The sequence below is a fragment of the Phoenix dactylifera genome, chromosome 5 (genome assembly GCF_051530095.1).
Source record: "Phoenix dactylifera cultivar Ajwa chromosome 5, Ajwa_hap1_PhDact_Kaust_v1.1, whole genome shotgun sequence".
Classification (NCBI taxonomy): domain Eukaryota; kingdom Viridiplantae; phylum Streptophyta; class Magnoliopsida; order Arecales; family Arecaceae; genus Phoenix; species Phoenix dactylifera.
In genome coordinates, this window is record NC_143194.1 from 7742025 (window position 1) to 7766894 (window position 24870).

At 37.5% G+C, this 24870-nt stretch overlaps 1 protein-coding gene and 1 pseudogene across 3 annotated transcripts; one reads left to right on the plus strand and one right to left on the minus strand.

Moving 5' to 3' along the window:
* Positions 1-220: 220 nt before the first annotated feature.
* Positions 221-14719, minus strand: LOC103706189 (WD repeat-containing protein ATCSA-1-like). Of its 2 annotated transcripts, XM_008790228.6 has the most exons (9): positions 14233-14719; positions 12633-12890; positions 11739-11898; positions 5955-6130; positions 2650-2887; positions 1365-1519; positions 1172-1261; positions 973-1044; positions 221-519 (listed from the first exon to the last, which is right to left on the minus strand). In XM_008790228.6, exons 1-9 carry the CDS (start codon positions 14380-14382, stop codon positions 463-465), a joined length of 1356 nt encoding a protein of 451 aa, XP_008788450.3. In that variant the 5' UTR covers positions 14383-14719; the 3' UTR covers positions 221-462. The 2 variants fall into 2 exon arrangements, 1 of the variants encoding a protein (XP_008788450.3); XR_003385513.4 differs by lacking the exons at positions 221-519; positions 973-1044; positions 1172-1261 and adding an exon at positions 2341-2502 and having other exon boundaries at positions 1381-1519; positions 14233-14573.
* A 7478-nt stretch (positions 14720-22197) lies between these two features.
* Positions 22198-24827, plus strand: LOC103706188 (pentatricopeptide repeat-containing protein At5g48910 pseudogene; annotated as a pseudogene). Its single transcript, XR_015986947.2, has one exon. The product of XR_015986947.2 is annotated as a pentatricopeptide repeat-containing protein At5g48910 pseudogene (transcript).
* The last annotated feature ends 43 nt before the right edge of the window (positions 24828-24870 follow it).

Below are 24870 nucleotides of genomic sequence, written 5' to 3' on the forward strand. Positions count from 1 at the left end.
TGAAGGGTCCATTTGAAGAAATATGCAGATAAAATCAACAGAACAGAATGGAATACAACTTGTAATTGCCAATTCAAAAACAGGCAGTTCTAACTGGACAATTTGACAATATAATTGTTTAGGCAATACAAATACCAGAATGCGAAGTTGGATTTTAACTCTTTTTAAATTGGAAGCATTTTAGCAAAACGTATTAGCAAAGACACAGAGAACGCCAAAATGGCCAAAATTGTCAATAATTTGTACAATTTACATGTCAGTCTAGTTTTACGACATCAAACAAGGATAACTTTTGAGAAGTACACATTTTTGCATGGAAACCTCGGATTCCATCTTGAGTTCCAGGATGTATTAACCAGCATGTAGACAAACCAATACATACAGGATATTCAAAGCAGACAGGAAGCTTGACATGGAAATGTGAGTTTCCCTTATTTTTTGGTACACAATTGAAAATTTTCCTCAGTCACTCCAGTTATCCTGATCAGCAACGGAAACCAACCCACCCCTGCCATCTTCCTGCAGATACAAACAATACTTCATCCTTACTATAGTTTAGGTTGATAACATTGGCAAAAAGATGTAGGCAAAAAGGAATTATGAAACCATCACCTTTCTTGAAGTTTATAACAGTATTTTTCCATCTAAGTTTGATCATATCCATCACATTTTTGTTTACAACATCGAATTGCACCATTCTCAAATACTCTAAAAGATTTTACTTACTACTATGGGAGAAAAACCCCTAGAAAACAGAAATCCTTTCAAGCTAACCTTATTCACTACTTCAACTTGAAAAAAAAACTATAAAAAGGTCTGCAAGTTCGTCAGCTATTAAGAATATCAAGCACAGTAGACTAGGGGTAGATGATGATAAACAACAGTTGTCTTTTGAGTTCTTGTTGACATATATGTCATATTTGAAGGATCAAGCATTTAGAAAGAGAGAGGCAGATGAGAAAGAAGGGGTACCATTTCAGCAATAATGGGATTGGGTGGAGACCACACAAGAATTTGTCTATCGTTGCTCCCGCTGTACAACTCCTAAAGGCCATGAAGCATAAGATCAATATCACGTTACCCACATGGGTGTGTGTGTCCGCTGAAATAGCACAGAGGCACTGTACTGAAACAGCGAAAACACAAACAGAACAAGCTTCAGCATTCTTACCTGATACTGTGAACTGAAACAGCAGCAGTTCACTAATTCATAGTGGCCACGGAATGTCCTAGATGTCGTACCAGACCACACATCGTATGCCTAAAAATTAACAGAGAAAATGTGAAACATAGGTAACCAAAGTGTTCTGTTGAGCCAAATTTCTAAAGCTCAAAATACGGCACAAGTTAGAAGGGTAAAGCACCTTGACAGTTGCCATGCATGGAACAAACACGAGAGACGAATCCTGAGTGACAGCAAGCTGTAATGCTTTAGTAGGCTGGAGACGCATAGCTTCATAGTTGACCAAGGTGTTGCAACCAGAATCGATATCCCACAGTCTTAATCGTGAATCTGAGCCTGAAGGCAAGAAAGAATTCTTTTTTAATACCCGGACTGGAGAGAAAACAAGAGCACAGGCACAAGGAAACCAAATTTCGAGTATATGGATAGAAAGTTTGGAATTCTTGTACCTGCAAGAACAGACTAAAAGACACTTCGAGAGAAATTGATATCAGATATAGAATACAGTATTGTCAATGATTTTGTTGTGTGTAGTTGCTTGTTGTAATACATTGTATATGATTGTCTTTTGTGCATGTTACCTTTGAGCTGTGGTTTATCATAAGCTTATTTTCACTTCTATGAACTGCACTACAATTATTTTATATATATCCGGTGGTCAAAATGGATAACTTAAAAGATACAAAACAATGCATGCCCTTCGACGACTGGATATATAGGATAGAGATCTCCAAATCATATCATTTTTTGATGGTAAAAAGTCTAGAGATTGTGGATCACTTCCAATGGCTCGGATCATCATTGTTCAGACCCCGGTTGTCCGGTCAAAACCAACCTTACAAAAGTTGTTATATGGGCACCCACATATTAGCTCTAATAATATATATATATATATATATATATATATATATATATATTATTAAATACTATAAGATATAGACGATAGATAGATAGGCCAACCACAAAGAACAAGCAAACAAAGATTCTTAAAGCTAGACAAGGCTTGATAATTATGGTTTCAGCTCATGGGTATATATATTATGGCTATGGCCAGAATATGATGGAAATAATAATGGCTTGCATATTTATAACTCTCCAAAATTACTCTCAAGTTACATACTGTAAATAGAATGGGAACATTGGTGCAAGGTCCCTACCATCAGAAGGTGACTACATGACCATCTTCCAGGCTGTGGTATTTCTTCAGAATATTGTTTAGCAACTGTTATTGTATTTGATTTTAACAAAGGAAGATTGGTCATCATTCTCCAGGAATTCCAAATCTGATGTTAGGTTGGGGAAATACAACTTGACAAAGCCTGCCAATTGACCAACCTTTATTGTTAGCCATTGATTTTTTGTGTTAAACTAGCCCTATTTCGAAACCACATTCTATTTCCCAATTGAGTACTGATTCTATAGCCTTCAAGTCATAACAAATTGATGCAAAACTTAATCAAACTAACCCGAGCTTAGAAGATACATGCCATCTCCAGTTGCTCTTAATCCAGTGACAGCACCATAATGAGCAGTTGCACGATTATGACTTGATGATAAACCAGGATGCAGTCTCTGCACCACAGGCCCTCTTGTTAGAATTTGACTTTTACGAAGGGTTCTCAATTGCTTCGTTTCATTACCAAGAGGTATCCTTCTCTGAGACACCGCCGTCTTCACTGAAGATGATTGTCCTGTTACTGAACCCTGTTAGGCAAACAGGATTTGAGAAATCGTAAGAAAAATCATTCTCAAGCATTTTGAACAAAACCTGCGACCCTCATATATGCAATGTATCTATTAGGTGATAACATTTCTTACCACATTAAATCTCTCACAAATATAAAACCACTTAAATAAAACCATATAACTAATTGACATCAAAAAAAACTCTCGGCGAAGCATAACCAGAGTAAAAGCAAGAGGAATGTAAGAATTAAAAAATTAATTATAGTAGATATGCAAATAGTGATCTCTTGTGAAGTTTATCAGAAAGCTTATGAAGGTGAAGATTAATTGCATTATTTAGTGACTCTTCTAGCAGCAATAGAACACTAATGGAATGGCATGTGGTATGGAAACCAGAGCTTTCCAGATTGTTCTCCCAATCAATTTGTCTAAGCACCAGATTAGTGGCATATGGAGCAACCTATGCTTCAATCTGGAGTGGTAAACCATTCAAGTGAATGCTCTACTTGGTTAGAGTTACTGCCGCCGTTTACCGGGGCTTCCATTCAAAGCTTATCACACTTCTCCTTCCGACCTTCCAGATTCACACGCGGAAGAGAGTGAGCTAGGTTAGTTAGCGAGCTCCTAACTAACCTAGCGAACAGAGCCGTATCCCAGCATCCCCGCCGGGATACTTCATCATCCTCAGGAAGAGACATATAGGAGAATATCTCCAAGGATAATGACTTACGTACATTTGGCTTTGGTTTCTGCTTATAAAAAGAGAGTCTAATGTATTGCATATGAATAATAAAGTACATGGAGAGTCGGCATTTAGGCCCTACTATACGCTCCCCCCTGTTGCTTTGCTCTAGCATGATAAATAATTCATGATGCCATGTTGATATATAGTCGCAAGCAAGCAACTTTTAGAGGCAGTTAACAACGATCATTTGATAAATCAAATCAGTTGTCCTGTTCCCTGCAGTCCATATGGATGCTTTCTAATCTTTAAGTTTAGCTACCATCTTCCAAATGAAAAATACTTCTCTTCCCAGGACAGAAACATCTCACTCACCCTCTAAAACACTAGAATTCATTTTGAGCTGCACTCTGACATGCCATCCTTTTACTTGATCTGCACGCTAAATTCCCGCGAGAGCATCTAAATCAAGGTATACCGTACCAGCCCGAACCGGACGATACAGGGCATACCATACTATACCGGTTCGGTACCGGTACCCGGTACCCGGTGGCATATCGACACTCGGTATGCCAAAAAAATTTCATGCCGTACCATACCGACATTGTGCTAGTATGGCACCGATACGGAGTCTGATACCAAGCTGGCAAACCTTAATTTAAATGTATAGGTTCTCTTCCAATGCCATGGTAGATAGCCAAGGCATCCCCATAGGAGATACAAGGAATATCTCTAAAGCTGTGTTGATTTGGATTTTCATTAAGATTCCCTTGACATAGGTGTGGTAAACAATTTAGCTCTATATTCGCAGAAAGAATTTATATATTTTAATGCATGTTGCTTGTAGGGAATCTACAGCCCTTTATCCTTTACGTGATGTCCTCCAGAATAGCTTCAATACTATCAGTTTATGGGCGACTTTCTACTCAAGCAGCCACATATTATGTTCAGTCAAAATGTGCCAAATACACACCCCTCAAGCATTCAACCCCAATCGTGTTCTAAACTTTATACAAAACTCAATAACCTCATTTACAGTGACTCATTTTCTTCTGAACATTAGATGCTTGAAATCTTCCTCTACAGTATCTTTTGACTTCAATTTGTATATTGTATACAATGCAGAAACGAGGATTATTAAGCAAGATATTTACTTTCAATATGTATGAGTCGAGCACTAAAACCTTATATAATTGCCTGATCGAAGTGAATATTGAGTACCTCACATGAGGTAGTGCAAAATGTGTCCTGTTGAAGTGATCCAAGAGGATCAATCGAGCCTTTTCGGATCGGTCTCCAACTGCAGTGACCTGTTTCTATAACTGATGAAACTAAAAAACTCACAAAAGAGGACAGAATCAACCATGCTTTTAAGTCTGGACAAAACAATTACAAATTGGCAAAAAGGAATTGAGGAAATTAAGCTTTCTTTTAGCATTAAGCAATTTACTTCCCCTAGTTTCAGTTATCAGCTCTCATTGAAATTCCTTCGGAATAAAAAAAGTGAAAGTCAACACATGATTGTCCAAATCATCAGCATGCTATGCACAGCATAATATGCTTATGGATCCACGAGGACAATAAGTGTATTGAACTTCTAAGTTGTGTCAAAAAAAAATGCAGAATAAATTTCACATCAATCTAATTGTAATTGTCTCTAAGAGTGACTGCATGGCAGACATGTGGCTAGAAGCAGAATATTCAGCAAGACATAGCATGCAGTTGATCTAAACTTGGCACTGACAGTATCCTGCTTATGAAGGCATGCAGATCATATAATGGCACATCTTCTAGAATCTATTTATTGTAAATCACAGTCATATGCTGACAAATAGCATCATCACGACATGCCAGAATGACCAAAATTTTTACATGCAAAACATGGTTTCCATGCACGTTACATTTTACCAAATAATTCTTTTAAAGATTGTGTGCTCTTATGTTGTTTGTTATCTAACGTATTCAAAGAAAATGGTGATTAATTATGGGTTCAACAAGAAATGTTAGAAAATGACAGTTAGAGATATATGAAATGAAGCAAATTAGAAAAATTGCAAATTAGCATATAGAAAGAGAACGGATGGCAAAAGAGCTGAAAGAAAAGCACAAAAATATTAACATAATATATGAACTCTATACTGCTTTCTTCACATATGAATGTTAGCATGAGTTAACTTCTGAAGACTTGGGTGTGCAAAGTAGAATCTAGATTAAAGTTTGCACTTACCTGCCTATGTTTAAGTGATCTCTAAGGATGTGAGTGTTATGAGAAAACAAGCATGGTAAGCAGTATCTACTTTAGTGCATATGATTTTGCACGAGACTCCAATGAATGTACAAGTGTCAGCAAAATTATTAAAGAAAGATTGAAGCAAACCGCTAACCGATTGAGAGATAATGTACCTTCTTTGATGTACTTTCAGCTAAAGGAGGTCGCCTTCCAAGTTGAGATCGTGATTGATCTAAAATACGAAAACATCCTGCACGTCTGATATCCCAGAAACGTATTGCACCATCGCACCCCCCAGTCACCAAAATCCATTCACTGGAGGTAGACCATTCCAGAGACATAACTCCATCTGCCATTATAGACATACAAAATGATGCAACTTTGAGAGTGATGATCAGTAATGAAACAACAAAAAATCATAATTATGGAAATAACAAAAAGTACATCTTTACAGCTGCTTTTGTCATGATATATACACAAATTTGTAAGGTTGAAATCCATTATAAATGCAGGCTCATTATGCAGTGACGAGCTATAATAGTAAGCATGCCAGGGAATGCTCCAATGATCTTACTAAGAAATAAATTTTGGAACAGAATTGTATACTTTCATGCAAAATTACAAACCCATAATTGGTGAAAATATATTAAAAACACCAATAGGTGACCTTTATTAGGTGGACGGTGAATTCTGTGAAAACATCAAGTGAAAGGGAATGGTATTATAATATTAAAGCATCTACAAAGTCATATTCAATGCAAGTTCAGATGTCACTGTGTCATTTGTACCTCAACAAACATCCAGAGGCCCATAGAACTAAAGATATAGATATTCCATATGAGCAACAATGGCATTAGGTATGTAATTTCAAAACCAGAACCTAGTACCGGACTAAACAAGATTTACATACAAGAATAGGTGATGTTTTACACATAGTTCCTTCATGTTGCTGTCGGTATAGGAAATGAGGGTTACAGAGCTGCATCTCTAAATCAGTAATATTATATTAAAAAGAGCAAGGTACAAGTTCCTTCTGAACACAACATGCATGTGGTATTCCATAAAGCGAAGATTATGTTTGTGCTTTCAGAAGTGTATTCAGAACACAACATGCATGTGGAAACTGGAAGAAATTTAAGCTTTATCTATCTAAAAATCACAGTTTGTCCTTTCAGGAAGATGCATCTATACTCAACAGGTGGAGCTGGCAGAGCTTTTTTGGTTGTTACAGCTGCCATTTCTATCAAGACTTCGTGCCCTCCATATGATCAGCATTTAGAGTACTTTAGTTTTAGTTATACTTGAAATGAAAAGTCAGTTTGTACATAGAAAATAAAACAACTTAGGGGCTGTCTAATTTTTGGAACTGACAATTACAAATGCATTTGCTGATGTTTGTTGTACTATGCTAAACAAAGATGTGGTAACCCTACAACCGTGTTGGTTGTACAAATATAGTACATAATTTTTATAAGATAATATAAAATTAATATTATAATAATGATACATTATCATGTATAATAAAATATCAGAATTATTAGAAATATATTATTGAGGTAGTATCATATTATAATATATATCCTGTAATATAAAAACATATAATATCAAATAATTATATTTTTAATTATACATAATCAGTGTATTGCATATTATTAATAGATGTTACTATTATAACAACTATTAATATTTAACCATTAATACTGTGCAATAATAATATTTGAGTAATAACATTTAATGTTATAATAATAATTCATATATTATAAGTAATAAAATAGATAATAATTAATATATTTTATCATGATTATAATAAATATACAATATATTTCTCTTTTTCATAAAATACATTATTTGATTATTATAATGTTCTCTAATAATGAAATTAATGTACTTTTGTACACCACATGCTAAACCTATTAATATCTAATAGGCTAATATAATATAAAACTATTTTATACAAATGTAACATTAGAATAAAATATCATATTAGAAGTATGATAATTCTTTAATAATTTATTTTATTATAATATATGAAATATTTTTTGTAATATAGTAATATGAGGTAAAATATAATATAATATCGTATAATATACTTTGATTATATAGATTATGGAATTATATATTTTATCACATAATATTTATTATTATATGTAAGCAATTACATACATTATAATATACTACTATAATAATTAATTGAGAAAGAAGGAGAGAACAGAGGAGAAGGGGGTTGTTAGAGAGAGGGGGAGAGCATGGACAGGTGGGAAGAGCTCCACCAGGTGGAGATCATGAGCAGGTGAGAAGGTGAGAGGATACAAGATGGGTGGGACAAAATTTGCAACTTAAGTCCCAAAGGAAATGCAGTCATCTTTCACTACAACACCAAATACAACTAATAGGGCTTCTTTTTTTTTTTTGCTTTAACAGGTTGATCATACCATGCGTGTACGAACACACCCAATAAATCAGAAAAAACAAGCTCACGAAGTGCTCAAGGCAACTCCCTCTCTCCTGACAAGAGGGTACTCCCTGAATAGTTAGCCACATAAGCCGCCACCTAGTTGGCTGCCCCATTAGCCTCTCTAAATACATGCTTCGCCTAAAAGGCCCTCCCATCCCACGGCATCGTCCAGATGTCCCGGAGCAAGGGATGGTCCAAGCTTGTATCCCTCAAACCCCCCTAGATCCACCTAATCATCATGGCCGAGTCGCCCTCCAAGATGACCAAAGTGGCATGTAGTACTCGTCTTGCATGTCGAAAGCCCGCCCAGGCAGCCCTCAACTCCGCTCCGGAGACCGATATGTCAAATAACTGGCAGTCGCCCGCTACCACCACCCTGGAGTACGGATTCTGAATGACAAATCTCGCACCTCCTCTCGTGCCTCCATCGAAAACAGACCCGTCGATATTGACCTTGAGAAAACTCAGTTGTGGAAGCTGCCAGGTGAAGAACACCATCTGAGAGGCTGCCTGAGCAGAAAGAAAATTCCATGCGTCCCAAGCTATCAAAGATCCATCAGAAAGGACTGTGTCTAATCTCTGCCGTCTGTACCTGGGCATGCTCCACCACAAACCTCGGTGACAACCTGTGCTCACCAAAAGTATGAGCATTTCTTGCCAGCCAGATCTGATACGCTGTGCAAATCGCTCTGACAGCCTCCTGACGAGCCTGCGGACTACCCGACCACTGGCGAATCACCTGTAGAAACTGCACCCTCTGGCTCCAGGCCTCCCGCGGGATCCCTACCCACTGCCAAGTCAACCTCGCCCATATGCACTAAAACAACATGTGGTCCACCGTCTCATCAACACCACACCTCCCACACTCGAGGGGAATCCTCAATCCACGTCGACTCAGCATCACTCTCGTCGGAAGGCGCTCCCAAATCACCTTCCATAAAAAGAGTGCTACCCTTGGATGAAGTCCAAACCTCCAAATCCAAGTGCAGTCCGGCCCTGACTCGCGCTCCTACTTGATAACACGGGAGAGATCTCCCAACCTAACACTGATCCTGGATTAGGTGCCCCAGACCTGGACATCTGGTCTTGCACAACCCGAAACTGGGAGGGACTAAACCCTCTTAGCAAGGTGCGCCCCAAACAATTGTCGTTACCTAGTCTCATCCCACTCTGCCCCTCCTGGTGCTAGGAGGTCACACACCCGCAGTCCCTCTACTGCCACCGCATCAACCGTGGTCGACCAACTCCTCAAGAAAAGGGCATCCATCCACGGGTCGTCAGCCACATCAATGTTCCGCCCATCACCCATCAACCATCTGGTATTGGCCGAAACGGTCGGCAGGTACCTCCCAATCTCCCACCACATGAAGAAAACTCTGCGACCACTGCGCATCACCCCCTCCGAGGCCCCACGGCCGTATCTGGCTGCCATCACCCGACTCCACAGCCCTTGCGGCTCCAAGATAAATCAGACTGCATGCTGAGCAATGAGTGCCTCACGCCTCTTCAGGAGAGACCGCATCCTCAGACCACCCTTCCTAAGAGGGAGGCAGACACTCTCCCAGGCCACCAGGTACACCACATGGCCCTCTCTGTATGACCCCCACAAGAAGCTTCGAAGAAGCCGCTCGATCCTCATCATAGGGCTTATTTCACAAACATAATTGCAACTTGCAAATGAGTTGCAGGCAGGCAAATAGCTGCAAAAGCTGCCTGTAACTCTAATTGCATGAATTTGATTTGCAAATAGCCTAATCACATGGAACTAAACAACCCCTCAGCTACGCTTTACCATCTTAAAGATTTTAAGTTTAGAAAATTACTCTTGCACAACTAGACATGTAAAGATAGCTTGTTTTTGGGTAGCAAATCCACCAAGCCATTAGCACCTAATGAATGAAATAGCAATCTTCTCAAAAGACAGGAGCATCACTTTCAACTCCTAGAACCATAATGCCAAAATTCTAAACATTATTATATATGGAATAGCTTAAGTAAGTCTTGGAAGAAATTTACCTACCATCAAATGGCTTAGTTAAATGAGTATATTCCTATTTATGTGACCATAAGCCTGGCATTTCATTTCATTAAGAACTAGAAACTTGATCTTCCATATGAGTATTTCTAGTTCTAAATTTATTAAGTTCTTTGAGGGTGAGTCTTGGCGCAATGGTAAAGTTGCTCCATTGTGACCTAGAGACTACAGATTCGAAACATGAAAACAACCTCTTCATACATAAGGTTAAGGCTACGTACATCTCACTCTCCCATGACCCAGCCATGGAGGGAACCTTGTGCAGTTGTTCATTTGTTTTTAAGGAATTAAATTGAAATCAAATTGTAAAGGCATACACAACCATACAACCAATACAAGATGGCGTCAGGAGATGTCGAACTTGGGCTTGCAAAAACTCAAAGGATGAAGGATATGTCAACACAACCGATTGTGGCAGGAAAGAGACCCCACTACAGCATGTAGGATGCAAGGTGTCAGAATGGACGGACAATAGTTGGAAGAGGAGCTGGGTGGATCACTATGTTCCAAGGCCAAGATGACCATCTTGGTTGGCCACTCCAAAGATACGGTTGTCACAATGCTCACTCACAAACATTAGAAACCCGCCAAAAGGGGGAAGAGAAAATAAAGAGAAGGCAAGAATAATTTCCATAAGAGAATTTTCACTAATCAATAATTTAACTATCTCAAAATATGGTTACAAGAGGAGCCCCAATGAGAGCATTTATAAGTAGTACAAGAGACTCTTTTCTTCAGCTTTCCAATATGGGATTTCAAATCCAATTACAACTCGAAAAATCCTAACAACTTTCTTAATAATATCAAAAGTGCTCAAAAGGAAAGTTCACAAAAATCAGAACTCCCTAGAATTAACTAACATCATATTTTCCTAACTGAGACAAAACTTGGCTTGGGTTCCGAGACCCGTACATATGGGACCCGCGACCCGTGCGGGCGGCACATGCGTCCTAGGCACTCTGGCATCACAAGCTCTGTTGGGTTCAAATGACAATTCACTTGAGAGGGAGATAAGGCATATTGAGCAACCTCATATCTTGCAATAGCAAATGTGAACTCATGTTAACAAACGGGGACCCTTGTAATACACAGGCCCAATGCTTTAAGCTTACATATGCACAATAGGACTGCCAAGCATGGAAAAATCCACGCGTTCATTTTGAGAAGTATTGTATACAAACAGCAATCTCCATGATTTTTCATCATATCAATCAACTATAAATGGCTTTTCAATTAAAATTCTTTAAAGTTTAGCAAGGGAACCAAGAAACTAAATTGTTCTATATAGAAGAGGAAATTTAGCAACAGTAACTTTATTCTCTATTTATTTAAAATAAATAAAATATCACCAAAAAGTTTTGATGCCTTAAGCTTAATGATAAAGCGCAAATCAACAAACATACTCTAATATGTGGAAATGCATTAGAATACAAGCAATACAAAAATTCCATGTTAAAAGAATCTCACCACGATGACCGGATAATGTATGAGTGAATGCTCCAGAAGCAATATCACACAAACGAACTTGTACATCTGTGCTACCAGCAGCAATAAGCATATGTGTTGTGGCTATTGATGACATTGCTGTGCGGTAAACCTTTCCAGGCATTTTGAAATCCATTACAACCTGCAAAACTTAACTTCTATAGGATAAAAATATCTCATGTACATGGAAAGAGAGATATACCTCCCCTCTAGAAAAGAGAGGATATCTACTGCTACTAATTCCAAAATCAATAATGAGGCATCCAAATTGAAGGTCTACACTTAGTCATGATTTATATCATACATTGAAAAAAAATTCACATATTTTGGTGGTCTCTGACCTATGAACCATGGCAAAATGGATAGTCTCTACTATGCCAATGTGTAAAGTATATGCTAAAGCATTTAATTGAGAATCCACTTTATTGATCATGATCAAAACATATTAAAATATATACATATCGAATATCAATAGATGTTAATGCTTTGAGAATCTACTATATTGATCATGATCAAAATATGTTGAAACATGTATAGATTGAAAATCAATAGATTTTAATGCTTAGATAGTCTCATATCATTTAAATTATTCATTTTGCACCCACTTGATGCATGGTTAGAAACCACCAAAACATGTGACTTTTGATTCCTAGGCATTTCTACTGGTATAGATTATAATGGATAGTGTGGATCTTAAATTTGGATACCCATTATTAAATTTGAAATTGAGTGGAGTAGATACGCTCTCCTCTCAAGATAAGCACAAGCCATCTTGTGTGTGTGTGTATTTTTATAATGTATACATTAGGTACGCTTACACATGCATATGTATGTATATGTACATATGGGATAAGTTAACAAGAAAGAAAAACCCACCTGAGTTGTATTTGTATCCCAGACTTTAATATAATGATCAAAAGAACCTGTGATAAACAGCCCTGTGTCCACTGGATACCATATAACAGTAGATATGGCATATCTATGTCCATGGCTGTGTTGTTTGTCAACAACAAAAAGACTCCTGTGTTTCGCAATCAAGCCTCTCTCATAATCAGTAGCATGTTGGATATCATAGACAGCTGCTGATCCATCCGATGCTCCAGATAGCAGATATCGTGCCTCTGTCAAATCAACCTGCCATGTTGTCAAATACATGAACCCTAAACTATTACAAAACCTTATTAACTTACAAAGACAGAATCTATGAATTTTACGGGAATAACATACATTGCAGTGGCTAGATAACTTTTGAGTGTTATAGTAGCATACATGTGACAACTGAAATTACTTATGTACACAATGTAAAATATACCTTCCCATGATATTAAATCACCAATATGGTAGAGAACGATAAGCTCATGTAGAAGATGCCCATGAAGGAAAAGGCTTAAGCCCCACCACCCAAATACTAAATTAGAGACTCTGTTTAATTCCCTTTAAAGTTTATTTTGCATTTAGCTTGGATTCCCATTTCTTGGTGTCCTAGCAAAGGTAAGAATCCCACTCTGGTAAGAATCCAGAGTGGGCACATTTGATGTGCTTCCAAAAGTTGTGATTGAAGCCCAAGCATACCTCTTGTGCTGGCTGAGTTGGACAGCCCAAGGATTAGAGGGTAAAAGTATCCTGGAATGTATATTTAACTCCAGCAACAAGAAAAAGACTCGAAAATCCAACCTAAAATCCCAGAATGAACAACATGAAATGGAACCTTCCTCAATCGGGTGATTCCTCCTTGGCATAACTTTAAGAGAAAATTAGCAAAACAAAATAAATAAAATAAAATAAAAATACAACAATACAGGTAGTCTTCATTCTTATTTGTGGAGAAACTGGAGCATTCAAGAGTCAATAAGTTCCTCCTCCCAACCACAATGATTTGTTAAACACCTTAACTGTATGGACTAGATTGATGCAGAGATAAATTTTCTTTTACTACAAGCTCATTTAAATGTAAGAAGGAAACCATCCATTAAGTGAACTTCAATGAAGAATTAGGTTTGACATAGTCTTATTTTCTTGATAGAACAGGACATATTCTCCATCCATATTCGACCCTCTCTCTCTATAAGACGATCAAAGGACAAAACTCGGCACTGATTGACAAACAAAAAAGAACATAAACTTTTGCTGGCACTGTTATCTTGATACCCTCTTCACCCAGGCACAAAATCTCTTCTGCCTACCAACCTCGAAATCGTTATCCTACAAAACCCTCAGGCATAAACCAATCCATGAAAATCCTTGATGATTTTACCATATCAAGAAGAATCTGTCTGACAAAGTCAGACGCATTCGGGCTCCTGATTAACCTGTCCAAATGGTCCTCGAACAGACTATAGCGTACAAAATCCTGGGAAACTAATAAGAAATCTAATGCTCAAAACTTAAATTTGTACACATCCTAGTCTTAGGTCTCTAACGACCCCAAGAAAACTTCAAAGAGATTTGTCTGTAACTGAGACAAATGGAGAGAGACCTGGAGAGAATTGATGGCGCCGTTGTGGGGACTGACGATCTCTTTATGGTTCGAAAGATCAAAAGAAGCGACGCGATGGGAACGGATACGGCTGGCGAATGAAGAGGGGAGAAGGACGCCCGCTTCCCTGTCCTTGACCGCCTTCCACATCTCCTCCCTCGCATCTTCTTCGGCGATCTCGCCGCCGGTGCTCAGGATAACGGACGGACGGACGGACGGACGGACGGCCGGCTGACGATCGGATTCCCTTCCCTACCCTTGCCCCTTCCGAGTGTAGTGGATCGGTCCGAAGGAATGAGAAGGAAGAGGTTACCCTTTTTTTTATTCTTTTTTGTGACTGTGTCTTGAGAACAAACTCGGGCCGGGTGATATAAGTTTCCTTCTACCACCGACTACTGGAACCTGTCTCCTTCCGACGATGCTATCGATTATTTACACATAACCGCCGCATGCTCATAAATCCTGCTGGGGGCTTGCAGTTCTGAGCAGCCAAATCGATAAAATATAATATAAAAATTGATCCTTTTACGAAGAACAGCATATAACATTATCATATATATAAATGAAGTATCTTTACTATATATATATAGTAAAGATACTTCATTTATTCAGCAAAAAAATTTTAAGATAAAATTATATATTATTTTTTTAGAAAATTATACATATGAGTATTTTGAAAAAAATTAAAAGTTTCAAATACCTTCAGATTCTGCACGGCATAGATTAAAAAGATATTTGTTTAGAGAACTTTAATTAGAAAACTTCTAAAAAATTCTAAAAGCATTTTATCTAATATGAAATCCTGGGACTAGACCCGATCCATTTGACAAGCCCAATTTTCGGCCTTGGGCTGCACGTGTGATGCACGTGAGGGCAGATCGAGAGAAAGACTCTGGTTGGAGTCTTCTTTCTCCTCTTATCTCGATGAAGATTGGAGGTTCATCGTGATTCAGAGACCGGCTGGATAAGAACAAGATCGTCTATTTAAAGATCTTCCCTTCCTCCTTCAAGTGCACCCAAGATCAAACTACCGATCCCAAACTCCTTTTTCGGTTCTTCTTCTTCCTCAATATGTCGCCGAAAGAAGCCGCCGGAATACCTCACTGGACTGAGGTATGTGCTCCTCTTCTTCTTCTCTCTTCCCTGATATTGTAACTAGGAGTTACCCTATTTTGGGCTGGCGAATCGTCGAAAAACCGCCCGAAATAGAGGAGCCCTATTTCGGTCTGTTTTCCCTCGCCACCGACCGCCATCGATCGTCGTCCATAGTGTGTGGTCGTGGGTCCTCTGACCCTAGGCGCCACCATAGTCATGCTTTCCCTCTCCCTTCTTGTTCCCTTAGCTAGAGAGAAACCTTGTTCTTTCTTTTTCTTTCTTTTTCCTCCTTTCCCCACTTTCTTTCTCTTATTCTCTCTTATTTTTTTCTCTGCAAAGTTTTTCTCTCTTGACTCATGGGTCAAACATGTCGAATGATCCACGTTGACCCATGCCATCAACAACCAATCCCAGATCTCTGATTGAACCCAGACTGGGATTTTTTCTCTTCTCCATCCTTTCTCTCTATTGTTTCTCTCTCTACTCTCTCTAAAGACATTGGATCTAGTATGGTACCTCTCTGTATGATTCAAATTCGACCTTGGTAAAGAGTCCTGATCTAGGGTCATCGAGCAGCGTGTCAGCCTCCATCCTAACTTCTGCCAAATATTTTTAGATTTGATCGCCCTGATTTGTGTTGAACCATCGGTGCCCTAGTCCAAGCAAGATTCAATGAATTTCACTTTGATCAAACCAATCGGGCCGTTAGACACTCCCACTTGGTCAGCCCTATGAGGGTCTTAGAATTTAAGTTTTTTATAATTATGATAAAATTTTAAGAAAAAAATCTAATTTTTGGATATTAGACTCTAAGAAAGATTTTTGGGATTAACTGGATCTGTTAGTTGGATTGTGTTCATAAGATAAGTAATGTTTCACTTTTTCTAAATTCATCAGTAATCATTAAATTATTATATTCATGACTTTGAGTAGTATTATTCATGACGCATAAATTTGATGGATAGCATATTATTATATAATATATTATTTTAGAATATTATGATGATATATGATCTTATTATAAATATGATTGATTGATTTTGATACTTTAAAATTTTAGAACTGAAATATAAAACCTAGAACTATTTAAATTTCGATCTGGCTATATTGAGGACCCTACTAATGGGGCTAATATGTTGGCACATAATTTATCTTGAAGATTGTGTCTAAGATGACTAGTAACATACCGCCAACAGACCAGCGGTCGTGAAGTATTTTGCTGCAAGATGATGTGCAGCTCACCGCAAGAAGATTAGTCGATGATATGACCCTGCCACAGGATGATGTGGTCATAGCTTAAGATCGATAAAATAAATTGAATATTGGAAAGAATTTGAATCAATGAACCGAATTTAATATTTTAAGAAGAATTTGATTCGTATATTAGTGTTGCATATATGCTTATTTTCTATAAATTATTATCTATTTGATTGTCTAATTTATTTAACTAAAGTGATCATTACTTACCGGGTAGTCTAGCTTATTATACGATTTCTTATTATTTTTATATATTCAAAGAACTAGCTATCGGGGGTTTTTTTAATATAGAAGATCGACTAGAAAAACTATGGAGCAAGTTATCTTAGATTAGAGTTTATTTAAATTGATGTTTTACCCTAAACTAATGTTAAAATTGCGAGACATAGTAAGCTGAGTTAGTTCATAAAATATAGTTTGCATATGATTAGTTAAATTATTCCACTGCATATTTATGATATCATGTTAGGATGCCTTGCATGCTTGTGGAAAGAGTTTTCCATGAGTATGCAGTTGTTGATACAACCCCTGGCTAGCGATCTCGGGTCGAAAGCATAACATCTAATCAGCAAATAATCCTTAAGATAAAACTACATGTTAATCTTCTCTTAGAAAAGTCTGTGTAAGTATTTCGGAAAAAATAAGAATCTATAAACACCTTCATCTTTTATGCCACATAGATTGAAGATGCATCTTTTGGCGTAATATACAGAACTCCAATCGAAAGACTTCTAAACATTTTTAAAAGCATGCTGTTTATTTGGGAAAAAAATTTAAAATAAAGTCACCTATTAATCTTCTCTTAGAAAACTTTATATGAGAATATTGCAGAAAAATAAAAAAACTCCAAATACCTTCGCCTTCTATGCCATATAAATTGAAAATATATCTTTTTAATATAATAAATAAAACTTTAATTGAAAAACTTCTAAAATTTTTTAAATAAGAAACAACTGAGAGAGATATGATAATAAATAGAAGGTGGATAATCAACTCAAAAAAAATATCAGAACGTTGAGGGAAGCATACAAAAAGAATCAATCATTCTATCTCCTACCCCAAAAGACTTGCTATTCACCACGGCTTCACCAAGCACCAGATCATCACCCTTCTTATGTTTTATAATAAAAGGCTATTTCTTTATAATCTTACAAAATGCACTTCAATCAAAACTTACCCCCATTTACAAACTCTATATATACATTTCAAATCCCGTGCTACAACTAGTTTTGAGTCTTTTGACCTAAAAGTAGTTCTACAATAATGAGCACGCAGCCTATGGCCTCTACTAATACGATGGAGCAGATAATAGAAGGGTTTAGTTTTGATCGTTCATATTTAATTTATATATTTTTTTTAATAATATTCTAAATTAATCTAAATAAATACAAGTAAAGATATTTCTCTCAATGCCTGATTTCTGGCTTCCTTTTGAAAGTCATAGAATCTGGTATAAAACTCCCAAATTACCTGGATAAATAGATAGACTCTCATACTTGCTCACTTTCCTCACCCCATGCCCCATCCACTGTCACACCTTCCTTACGCATCCACTTGTCTCATCCTTGCCGTCGCTTCCCCCACTTCATGGTCATTCCTGGCTTCTTGGTCAAGGAGAGAGGTGGTGCTCACCAACGATGAGTCAAGGAGTGGAGCGTAGGCGGTGGTGTTTACCGCAGCAAGAGAAGAAGGAAAGGCTTGTTGGAGATTTTAATTTTCTAATTTAAAAGGTTCAAATTTTTTAAATAAAAGTTTTTTTTTTTGTGAGGATGTTCAAATTTTAAAATCCCATTCTTGATATTTAAATGCAAGTACACATATGTTTATTGATGTCAAGTTGTTCCAAGCTTAATTGGGCTATAAGGATGATGGGCTAGTGACCACACGCACGTGCACTCGCTCGCTCAACTTAGCTCAACCAGTTATACTAGGGCTGAACGTGCTCGAGGGGGAGAAATTTCTTCTTCGGCAGTGTCTTCACATGCCTGCTTTTGGAACCAGCTTCCAATAATCTAAGAATGAATTTTAAAAGCAACTAGCTTCCAACAATCTAAGAATGAATTTCTAGTTAACTTAGAAGCTGCCAAGTTTTGCATACAAGAATACAATCTTGATTACATTGTATAATTTTGTTAAATATTGTCTTCTTAGGAAATTTTATTTTTGGAACATCAAGTTTTAATTTAAAAAACTTGCTGCTTTGAATTATCTGCAGAAAATTTGGTTCATATTTTCAAAAAATAAATCCAAATAATTGCTACTCTGAAATATGTGCAGAATACTTTAATAAAACTACTCAAAGTCCACTGCTCTGGAATTTGTGCACAAGTTATTATATCAGTTTAAAATCCCTTCTTTCTATGGCTTTGAAAATAGTGTAAAAATTTCTAAAATAGCTATTTAAATATAACATAAATTATTTCAGCTACTTTGGTAACCATGCAAGAGTTTATATAATCAGAACTCTCCTTAATTTTCAAATTTGAATTCAAAATTTGAAACCCTGGAAATACACTTGATTGTGTTTTAATTACTTAATTCAAGTTTTTGAAACTTGTAAATGCTATTTTGTTATTCTATAACTGCTCTCATTATTTAGTGCAAATTTATTTGATATTGTTGCAATTATTTGCTATTTAATTAGTGCATGTATTTTTATTTAAATTTTGCATTTCAAAACTTAGTGCAATATTATTGGATGCCATAATTAAATACTTAATATATAGGACAAAACCTTGAAAATTTGCAGGTGGAGTACCAATTAATCAACCAATACTCCATAAATTACTTCTTTTGATAACTATAGTGCCATCAAACCGAAAAAGTTTGGTGACACTTTCTTTAGAAGATAGTAGTGCTAAATGGAATACCGACTCATCACTATAGGATTAATCTCAACCATTGAATTTTCTAATCCTAAACTCTTTTCTAGATCAACCTCCCAAGTAGCAGCTACACCTAGTCCCCAGAAAATAGAATCCTCTAGTTCTTAAACTAAAATCAATAGAGAGATAGACTTTCGCTATAGCCATAGAATTCTTAGTGCCCTATTTGATATTCTCTTTATGATGTCTATCTTCCCTCCAGGATGGTTAAAAAACTATGGGATGCCTTAGAGGCTGGGTGTGGAATAAATGATGCCGGTCTAGACCGATTCATCATATCCAACTTTTGTAAGTACGCAATAGCGGAAAACAAACCTATTATTATCCAGATCCATGAATACCAAGATCAACTTAGAGCTATAAAGCTCTAAGGCTTGACTAACTCTCTCCTTTCATCTTGGTCAAAGTTCTTGCAAGAGAGTTAAATCATATACAAGGTGACTTAAACCTAGCAGAGGTTATTAACTCCATTAGATTCAAAGAGCATTGACTTAAGCTCAAGCATAAACTAGAGTGGACATAACCACAAGAACTCCAAAAAGAAGAACCTCTAGAATCAATCAAACCATATCTCTTCCTTCAAACCTCCTAAAAATCAAAACCGATCTAACCAAACCCGACCAAGTCAGAAGCCAAAGAAGAAGGAGACTTTTTGCTTTGTGCAAGGGCAAACAAATCATGTGATGCAGGATTGCTACCATAAGAAGACTAGGCCACGTATGAAAGGTGCATCCAATCTTAAGTGAACATGGTCAAAAGATGGTGTTGGACCTTCTTTCAGGTTAGATGTTTCAAAATTCTTAGTAAACCTTGTCAATTTATCTTATGATTGGTGGCTTAATTTTAAAGCTAATGTTCATGATTATTTCAATCGCTCATAGTTTTCCACCTTCCAAGAATCATGAGGGGGAGGGGGGTATAATTCTTGGAAATAATTCAATAACATAAGTGTTAGGAAAAGATCAAGTGGATATCAAGATGACATCTAGAAAAGTCCTAATCCTTCAAGAAATCCTGATATCTTCTTATGTCTAAGGGTTATAAAATTATACTAGAATCCAATAAGCTTGTAATAACTTGTAATTTTGAGTTTGTAGGGAAATGATTTGTATTTGAAGGTCTATTCATGATAAGTATAATTCCAAAAGTTCCAATAAAGATCCTTCAATTATTCATAATCTTGAATCTTCCAAAATCTGGCATGATATCCTTGGTCATATAAACTTTAATAGATCCATTACATGACTAACTTAATCTAATTCCTAAAGTGCATCTTGATAAAAAATCCAAATGTAAAATCTGCATTCAAGCCAAGAGTATCGTAAACCTTTTAAATCAATACATAGAAGTTCAAACCTTCTTGATTTTATTTATTGCAATGTGTGTGACTCTACTAAGTACTGGCACGAGGAGATAATTGTTATTTTGTAACATTTATAGATAACTTCTCCTAATATTATTACACATATGATCAAATCTAAAGATGAAATCTTAGTAAGTTCAAAATGTTTAAGGTTGAACTAGAAACTCAAACTAAAAAACCCTTAAAGACCTAGGTTCGATCAGCGATGACCTTATTCTGCCAAGAATATGGGATCATCTATGAGGCCACTCCTCCTTATTCCCATTAGTCCAACAATATAGTAGAATGGAAAAACTAAATCCTAATGGACATAGGTAACTCAATATTAATTAGTTCAAGAGTACTCGAGAACTTCTAAGGAAAGGTCATATTAGCAGCCTCCTATATCTTAAATAAGATACATTTTAAGAATAGTATCAAGACACCTTTTGGACATCAAAGTGTAGGGGTGCATAGCCAAAGTAGGTATATTCGAACATAAAAAAGGATGAAAATAGGTCCCAAAATACTAGATACAATCTTTATAGGGTATTCCTTAAATAGTAACATCAATTAGTTTCAAGTAATAAATTCAGAGGTAAATGACATCTCTAACAATACTAATATTGAAGCTAGAGATGCTACTTACATTGCAAATAGCTTCTCCTTTAATAATTGTTTACACCACATCCAGATTGATATTTGTGAATCAAAGATTGATCAACTATCTCAAAAGAGATCATTTACTATAGACCAAATAATAGCAAGTCTTCAAAAGGGACATCTTGTGTTGACCCAAAAGGTTTGATTTTGATGATACAAAATATTTGAGTAAAAAATTTACTAATCACTTATTTGGAGTGTACAAGAATGCTTATAGGAAGCCAAGAATATATCAATTCAAAACACTTAAAGTGGAAGAATGAAACTCAAGTGTATGAAATTCTATATGAAAGAAGTCAATCCGAGGAACACTAGGAGCCGACCCCTGAATGTCCACAAGCTAAATTAGAAGACTTCAATTTTGGGAAGTTCAGGAGTCGTCCCTAGGACAACACGAGTCGACCTCGACACATTAACAAAATCTGGCACACTTTCATAAGTCGACCTTAGGATCAGTTGAGTTAACTCTAGAACAATCTCAAACGAAAGACAAAAAGAGATGAAAAACTGCATATTTTTTAGCCAACCCCTAAAGACCATAAGCTGACTCCTATAGAGCAAGAGTTGACCCCAGAATGGCCGTAGATAGAACACATAAAGCATTGTAACTTTTATCCTTTTGTAGAAAATATTGTACTTTAAGGCTTATGATTATCTGATTATTTATATATCTAAATTCAACTAAAACCATCCAATGAGGGGAGGGATAAAAAAAACAAAGGGAAGAAGAAGAAAAGAAAACTGGGTCACATTAGACATTAGACACTGCTTGTGTAATACTGTACTTACATCAAAGCATCAGAAAGTAACCCTATTCCTAAACCCAGGACAGAAAACAGGAGACTCCCATTGGAACATTGCCTCCGGGGGTTAACGGAAATCTCTGGTTACAAGTAGTCTCAAAAGCATCAGAGATCACCATTGCTGCTTTGTTTGGTAATATGTCTGTATCTCGATCCATCCTTCTCCCACCTTCCCCTCTCCAATCTCGCTGCACCACCATCAAAAACAGCTCAGATCTCCACGCCCAAACACTTAATCATGGCCTCCACCCCCCACCTTTTCTCACCTCCAAACCTCCTCCATCGCCATTCCCCAACCTGTTCGACCAAACTCCTCTTCCTTCCTCCTTCCACTACAACACTCTCATCCGAGCCCACACCCAATCCCACCTCCCCGAAGCCGCCCTCCACCTGTTCCAAAAGATGCTTTCAGATTGCCGTACTCCACCCGATAAGTTCACCTTCCCTCTCATCCTGAAAGCCTGCGCCCAGCTTTCCGCCCTCGACGAGGGCGAGCAGATCCACTGCATGATTCTGAAATCGCAATCCGTGCCCGCTGATGATGTCTACGTCGCGACTTCTCTCGTTCGCATGTACGCACAATGTCGCAGGATGGATAAGGCCCAGCGATTATTCGATGGAATGCCGAACAGAAATGTTGTTGCTTGGAACACCATGATTGATGGGTTTGTAAAATATAGTGACATGAACTCCGCGCGTAGGATTTTCGATGAAATGCCGGAGAGAAATGTTGTTTCTTGGAATTCTTTGATGGGAGGGTATGTGCGGAATGAATTGCCGCATGAAGCTCTTAAAATATTCGTCGAGTTGCAGATTTCAGGTGTAATGCCTGATGAATCCACGATGGTGAGCGTGGTATCGGCGATCTCTGATCTTGGTCTCCTTTGTATGGGCAGAAGGGTGCATGGGTACATAATACGTCAGAAATTCTCACTACTAGGTGCTCTTGGTACTGCGCTGATCAAAATGTATGCTGAATGTGGAGTTATTGATGCTGCATACCAGGTTTTCGTAAACATTTCAGAAAAAAATGTGGGCCACTGGACTTCGATGATTGGAGGATTTGCAGCTCATGGCCTTGTGGAAACTGCTCTTGAATTGTTCTCTGAGATGCTAAGATTAGGTGTTGAGCCTAATCATGTAACATTTATTGGTGTTCTGTGTGCCTGCAGCCATGGTGGGCTAGTGAATAAAGGCATAGAGTATTTCAACCTCATGAGAAGTTGGGGCATCAGACCAACGGTCCAGCACTACGGGTGCTTGGTGGATCTGCTAGGCCGCTCTGGACTTCTAGAAGAAGCATTGGATCTTGTCGGCAATATTCCCATGGAGTCTGGATTAGTGATATGGGGTACACTTTTAGCTGCATGCCGGAAGCATGGTAATGTTGAGATTGCGGAGATTGTGGCACGGAAATTGATCGAGGTTGAACCAGAATATGGAAGCTGCTATGTTCTACTCTCTCATCTTTATGCATGCATGGGTCGATGGGAGGATTTCAGAAGAATTAGAAAGATGATGGAGGAGAAGGGGGTGGTGAAGGTTCCTGGATTCAGTTGGATTGAAATAGATAGTGGTGTTCAAATATTTGTAGCGGGGGACAGGTTTCATGTAAGAAGTAGGGAGATCTATCGGATGTTAGATGAGTTGAAGCTTAATTTGAGATGGGCAGGGTATGAACCAGTTACATGTGCTCGTCCGGCAGATTAGGACGCCATCGAGGAGGAGGAAGATTGGAGTATAGGAGATTTTGTGAATGATATGTATTGAATCTTCTATCCTTCAACTGATAAAGGGAAACAATCAAGTTGGGCAAAAGGGTGTGGGCATAGAAGATACATTGGGTCATCAGATTCTGAGGTAGTTTAAGAATGCTTACTTGTATTCTACTTAAACTCTAATCTGGACTCAATGTGTGATTTCCTGTGAAAGGACTCTGTTGAAATTCTTGAAGAAATTGATCCCATTGTCATTAGCTTCCCCATAGAAAATTCAGATGCCATCAAAAGGAAGTATTCTCATTGGCAGATCATTGTAGTTGGGTAACGCTGGCAGGCAGCAATAACTAGTGAAGCTGTTAAGGCTGATGCAAGCTGAGCAAGCGGTTTTTCCAAATATCAATTCCAGGGTTCTTGCTGCCTTGACATGGTAATGTCGAGGATGAAAGCTGAGACTGAAAACTGACCTTGAAGCTGCCTCCTGCTTCATTAAGGTGGCAAGCTCAACACTGTGAAGTCTGAGCTATATATGAAATAATGGTGAAACTGCCCTGGACTTCAGACGTCAAGAATTTGCTAGATTCGCCCAGCTTTGTCTGAATGTTAAAATAATGAAAAGTTCATGAAGGCAAGGTTCAGATCTGATTTGGATCACATTTAAAAATAATTCGCTAGTATATATGATATCTAGTTACTTTGTTGCCCTTTACTCTATGTAGCAATTACAGATTCCTATTATCATTAGCCAGTTTGTCAGGTTCCTTACCTTTCCGGTATATTTTTGAATTTGTAAATCATTGTGCTTTGTTAAAAATGTAGTAGGCATCAGTCAGTAGTGTGTTTAGATGGTGAGCTAGCTTATTAATAAGCCATCT

What these genes read in the sequence shown, in the direction of transcription:
- LOC103706189 (XM_008790228.6), bottom strand. Translation starts at nt 14,382, where the DNA reads ATGTGGAAGGCGGTCAAGGACAGGGAAGCGGGCGTCCTTCTCCCCTCT. An exon ending in GCGCCATCAATTCTCTCCAG is followed by an intron (nt 12,891 to 14,232) that starts GTCTCTCTCCAT and finishes ACAACATGGCAG; the next exon opens with GTTGATTTGACAGAGGCACG. An exon ending in CATGCATGGCAACTGTCAAG is followed by an intron (nt 1,262 to 1,364) that starts GTGCTTTACCCT and finishes GTTAATTTTTAG; the next exon opens with GCATACGATGTGTGGTCTGG.